This window comes from Cicer arietinum, chromosome 3 (assembly GCF_000331145.2).
Source record: "Cicer arietinum cultivar CDC Frontier isolate Library 1 chromosome 3, Cicar.CDCFrontier_v2.0, whole genome shotgun sequence".
In the NCBI taxonomy this organism is placed as follows: Eukaryota; Viridiplantae; Streptophyta; class Magnoliopsida; order Fabales; family Fabaceae; genus Cicer; species Cicer arietinum.
Genome location: NC_021162.2, coordinates 34,565,631 through 34,571,359, shown reverse-complemented (window position 1 = coordinate 34,571,359; position 5,729 = coordinate 34,565,631). Strand labels below are relative to the sequence as shown.

General features: G+C 32.6%; 1 protein-coding gene and 1 long non-coding RNA gene across 3 annotated transcripts in view; one reads left to right on the top strand and one right to left on the bottom strand.

Annotated features, from left to right (window-relative positions):
- Positions 1–558: 558 nt before the first annotated feature.
- On the bottom strand, positions 559–1,754 carry LOC140919736 (uncharacterized). Its single transcript, XM_073366354.1, has 3 exons — positions 1,283–1,754; positions 790–1,216; positions 559–637 (listed from the first exon to the last, which is right to left on the bottom strand). Exons 1-3 carry the CDS (start codon positions 1,752–1,754, stop codon positions 559–561), a joined length of 978 nt encoding a protein of 325 aa, XP_073222455.1.
- A 3,082-nt stretch (positions 1,755–4,836) lies between these two features.
- Positions 4,837–5,729, top strand: part of LOC105853047 (uncharacterized) — a 3,220-nt gene continuing 2,327 nt past the window's right edge. For both annotated transcript variants that reach the window (XR_001144942.3, XR_003470515.2), the window contains exon 1: positions 4,837–5,369. This is a non-coding gene — a long non-coding RNA (uncharacterized lncRNA). The remainder of the gene's footprint in view (positions 5,370–5,729) is intronic.

Sequence of the window (5,729 nt, the reverse complement as noted above, 5' to 3'; positions counted from 1 at the left end):
AAGCCGGAATCATACTCTGTTCCTCTATCACTACGAAACCTTTTAATCTTTTTGTTAAATTGATTTTCTATTTCAGTCACAAATATTTTAAACATGTCAAGCGCTTCACTTTTATTTTTCATGAGATATACGTAAGTAAAATTAGAACAATCGTCAATAAAAGTGATGAAATAACGTTTTCCATTTTTGGTTAGCGTTCCGTTAAGCTCACATATGTCAGAGTGTATTAATTCTAGAGGTTCAGTTTCTCTAACAATTGATTTATGGGATTTCTTAGTTATTTTGGCTTGACTGCAAAATTCGCATTTTTCAAAATCCTTTTTAGATAATTTTGGAATCAAGCCTAAAACACTTAAATTTGAAATCACATGTTTGTTTATATGACAGAGTCTAGCATGCCAAATATTAAAATCACACAACATGTAAGCAGAAGGAGACATTTTATTCAATTCAACATTCAATTTAAACATGCCATCAGTGGCGTACCCTTTCCCAACAAAGATACCATTTTTAGAAATGGTGTACAAATCTGCCCCTATAGACTGAGTGAACCCTGCCTTATTGAGAAGAAACCCTGAGACCAGATTCTTTCTTATTTCTGGAGTGTGCATTACATCCTTCAGAATTAAGGTCTTTCCTGATGTGAATGTTAATTCCACATCTCCAATACCAGCAACATTAGTGGTGTGGGAGTCTCCCAACAGCACTTTCTTATCTTCAGCAGCAGTGTATGTTTTAAACATAGCACGATCATAACAGACATGGCGTGAGGCGCCAGTGTCTATCCACCATCCATCTGATCCACCAACGAGGTTGATCTCAGTTATCATTGCAACGAATTGCTCTTCGGTCAAGTTGGCCTGATTTACAGCGCCTTGCTTGTACCTACACTTGCGTGCCATATGACCCTCTTTCCCACAGTAGAAGTAGGAGAAGGAAAGGGGGCCATTTCTTGGAGGTGGTGGCTGCCTGGCAATTGGGACCCTTTGGTGGTTCCCATTCCTGTTGCTGTTCTTTGAAGTACGGTTCTGATTCTTCAGTTGTTTGCCGTTTGGCTTCAGAACCGCTCCGATGGGCTTTTTCTTCTTGTTATTAGCTACAAGAAGAATTTCATCTTTCTGGTCTTGCTTGCGAGATTCCTCCTCAATTCTAAGGCGGGTTATCAGACTTTCTAGAGAGAATTCTTTAGTTTTATGCCTAAGAGAATTTTTAAATTCTTTCCAAGCAGGGGGCAGTTTGTCAATAATAACAGCAATTTGAAACTGTTCATCAAGGGACATACCTTCAGTTATGATTTCGTGAGCAATTTTCTGGATCTCGTGAGACTGAGCTTCGACTGATCTGTCATCTGTCATCTGATATTTGAGGTAGCGGCTTACAGCATACTTCTTGGCTCCAGCTTCCTCAGTATCGTACTTCTTCTTTAAAGCATCCCAAACCTGTTTAGCAGTATTGCTGTCGGAGCTGTAGTAGTCATACAGATCATCAGCAAGTCCATTGAGAATATAATTCTTACATAGGTAATCATTATGTTCCCATAGGGTTAATTCAGCAGCTATTTTATCCTTTTCAGTTTGTTCACCTTTTTCTGGTACAACCGGAATATCATCCTTCAAAACGTTGGCAAGCTTTTTCGTGGTTAGAAAAAACAGCATCTTTTGTTGCCATCGTTTGAAGTGACTTCCCTCAAACCGAAATGGTTTGTTGTAGTCAGAAGCAGATGAACCTGACCCAGTAATTTCGTCGGTAGACATGGCAGTTCGAAAACGTCTTAAAATTGTTGTTTTTGAAATTCGAAAACCTTTGAAAACAATTTATGCCACCGAAAATATTACTGGGTTGAGTCGCGGACTAGGTCGCTCTCTTTAAGACGTTTCGAGGCACTGCCCAAAATTGTGCAAGGCAGACTATCAACCACGAAGTCCCCAGGATAAAACAGCCCAGATTCACTGTATCGGAGTTCTACTGCACTGTAGAAAACCGTTCTAGAATTACACCCTCTGTATGCCAGTCGATAGACTGACACTCGAATATAGCACGGAGGCTACTCAAATATAGCACGGAGGCTACTCAAGAAAAGAAGAAGAAGAAGAAGAATATAAGGGGGAGAAGTGAGAAAAGCCTCAGATATGGAGAGCTTTTGGTGTGCTTTTCCAAGTGAGGTGAGCTCTCTATTTATAGATGAGTTCAGCAACTGGATCAGAGAAAAAGGGGGGATCCAAAGGAGCACGGAGTCCATTTACTGGCCACTAGTAGAGTGCCTCAGAAATAGGAAACTTGATTGACAAGGCTCCTTGACCGGGCAAAAGTCAAAAACGTGGGAAAGACTCAGCTTTAGGGTTTTGACGTGGCACACATCTGAAGCTAAGTCAAATTAGGGTTTTGACTGAGCAAGGCACAAGAGACTAGTCTGTTTAGGGTTTGAATGAATCAGAACATTGACTTTGACCTTGTGGATGGCAGTTTCGTAATATGTGACTCATCGCAAGCAATTAATTAATTAAATAAATAATTAATTTCCATCTGTTAAAAAAAACAATAATACACCACAACCCGGACCGAACCGAGCCGAGCCAAGCCGGCCGGCGGCGGCGCGCGCGTGTGGTGGTCCGTTTGCTTGCGTTCTCCCTCCTTCACAAAATTGCGGTGCCCCTTGGGGCCCAACCCAATTGTGAAACTAACTCCTTATAAATGTCATAAATGAGTGTGTTCCCTCCAATGTGGGACTTCTCATTTTTCAATTCACACATTAAAGCCATCATCAATGCCAATTATGTTTCATCATTTCCAACAAAATGTTGAGAAAAAATTTTGAAACCTGATCCGCAACAGTGCCGCAGCTTGCACCAAGTTGTGTTTTCTTCCTTTCCGTATCATCGTTCTTTATCCCGTGAACCTCTCCATTCGAAACTATGTGACCCCTGTTTTTGTTGACATTATAGTTCCCGTGTAGATTTAGGGTTTCAGAAGCAAGGGAAGAGAGAAATTCAAAATGAAGTGAGAAGAGGTGTTTGAAGTGAAGTGAGAAGCAAAGAGTGCTGCAATGAGAGAAGTGAGTAGTGTAAAGGTGTTGTCTATTCAAAACCTGCTTTCGTTTCAGTAAACATGGCAGAGCAGAGTTTGTAATTTTACAAATATCACCCCAAAACTCAGGTTTTCTTATTTAAATATTGTTTTTTTAAAGTCACCAAAATACTTCACATTAAAAAATATATACAAAAATTTTCTCTTATTTATCTAATCAATAAAAATAATAATAATAATAAAAATAATAATAATTAAAAAGATAATAAACTATATTAATAACATCAAACAAAATACATTAAATTTTAAAAAAATATATATATCAACATTAATATTATTAAATATGTGTGTCAAAATAAATAATTTATTATATTATTTTATTTATTTTATTTTATTTTATTTTATTAATAATTCTCTCTATTTTATAGACAATAATTTTATTTTATTTTATTAACGACTTTTTTTTTATTTTTTTTAATCTAATAAATAATAATAAAAATACATTATATTAATAAAATCAAATAAAATACATTAAATCGAAGAAAAAATAATACATCAAATTGAAAACAAGAAAATACATCACGTTTAAATTAATGATGTCCACCTAAATGACATCTGATTTTTTCACATCTAAGATATCGTAGAATTTTTTTTTCTTAAATTTAATATATTTTGTTATATATTATTAATATAATTTATTATTATTTTTATTTATTTATTGGATCTGAAGAAAAAAAATAAAAGGAAAATGTTAAAAAAATTGAATTAAGTTGTTAATTTATCTGTAAAATAAGAGTGTTATTAAAATAATATAAATTTATCTACAAAATATAATAGAGTTATTAAAATAATATAATATGTTAATGTTTTTGCACATCTACTCAACCGTATTTTTTTCATCAATTTAATGTATTTTATTTGATTTTATTATTAGAATTTTATATTTTTTTAAATATTTTTAATTTATTACATTAATAATTATTTAATTATTAAAAATAAAGAAAAAAATTAAAACCTTAAACCATCTCTAATATGTAGGGTGAGAATAAGCTATGTTAGGCCATGCTTTGAAAGGTTTAAGTTTGTTCTACGATTAATTTTTTTAGGCATATGTCTGACCTACGGCCTATCATAAGTTTTTTTTCCGGCCTAACCTGATCTTTTTAAAAGTCTGGTCTGACTTGAAAGCTTATTTAAAAGTTTTATTCTTATTAAAATATTTAAATGTTCTATTCATACCACATGTTGCTCTCCACAAATCAATATCAATGTACATATCTATATATTAAACAGAAAATAATTTTTCTAACAAAATAATTTTAAAAAAATCTGAAACAAACGTCCTTTAAACTCTAAATCATCATTTTTGGTTTCAAATAATAGATTTTTTTCTGAAACAAATGCACCCATTATCACTTCTGAAACAAATATAGAACGACTATTGACTGATTGACTAATTGAATGACTACTGAATATGGAACGACTACTAACCATGGAACGACTACCTAATATGGAATGACTATTGAGTGGTGGCCTAATTGATATAATTTAAAATAAGAATTAATATTATTAAGCCTAATAAACTTTTTTATAAGCCTGAGTCTGACCTATTTAAATAAATAGACTTTAAAAATAGTTGAATGAAGTTTTTTTATTAAATAGATTAGACCATAAATAGGACGGCCTAACTTATTTTCATCCCTACCGGTATGGAAAATAAATATTCCTTTCCGTATAAACAAGTCCAGAATTTTAATATATACTTTTAATGATAAGGTGTTTTGGTGACTTAAAAAAAAAAATCTAATTAAACAAACGTATAAACTTTGCTATGCCATTCTTACTAAAACTTGATAAACATGGTTCTCTCACCTCCATAAATTTAGGTAACTCTTCGACACATACATCTAGCTTATAAACATGACCACTATGTCATATCCTTGTCATGTGAGACTTATTTAATTTTTGCAATTCACACTAAAGTCTCTATTTATCTCAACATCATTTCCACAAGAGGTGTAAACAAGAAGATGAAACAAGATGAGAACTTGAACGAAAATGAATCATCATCCATTTCGATTTGAAGTTTCATATCTTAAAGCTCATGTGTTTTTTTCTTTCCTTTTTTTTTTTTTATTTGCATTTTCACATTCAGATCAATAATTTCGAATATGATGATAATTTCTTCACAAATTTTGATCTGATGATGATTGGTAATATATGATCCTTCACAATTTTTTTTCTTCTTCTTCTTCTTCTTCTTCTATATATGTTCGTTTGCAAGTGTTACTGGCACCCACTAACCATCATCCATGGTGTATAGGCTTTATTCTTCTCTTTGATGGGTACAGACTTTTTCTTTACTTTTGTATTCACCACCTGTTTGATTTAATGCTTATGTGAACTTTAACTCATAACATATTTTTCCAACAATATTTTAGAAAACCCATTTTGATTTTAGACTAATTCTTATATCATAATTTATTTACCGAATCACTCTTTTTAGTTTTAAAGTCTTTACAACTAACATTGTTTAAAGATATTTATGGGTTTGACAATGTACTTTAATGTGTTGTTTGATCAAACTTGGAGTTGTTTGTGAGATTAGCGTTTAAAGAAATATCTATTTCAGATTTTGAAGCCAATGAAGCTCTTCATTTTTTTTTTTTCTATATTTTTCTACAAAAATTGAATATATATATATA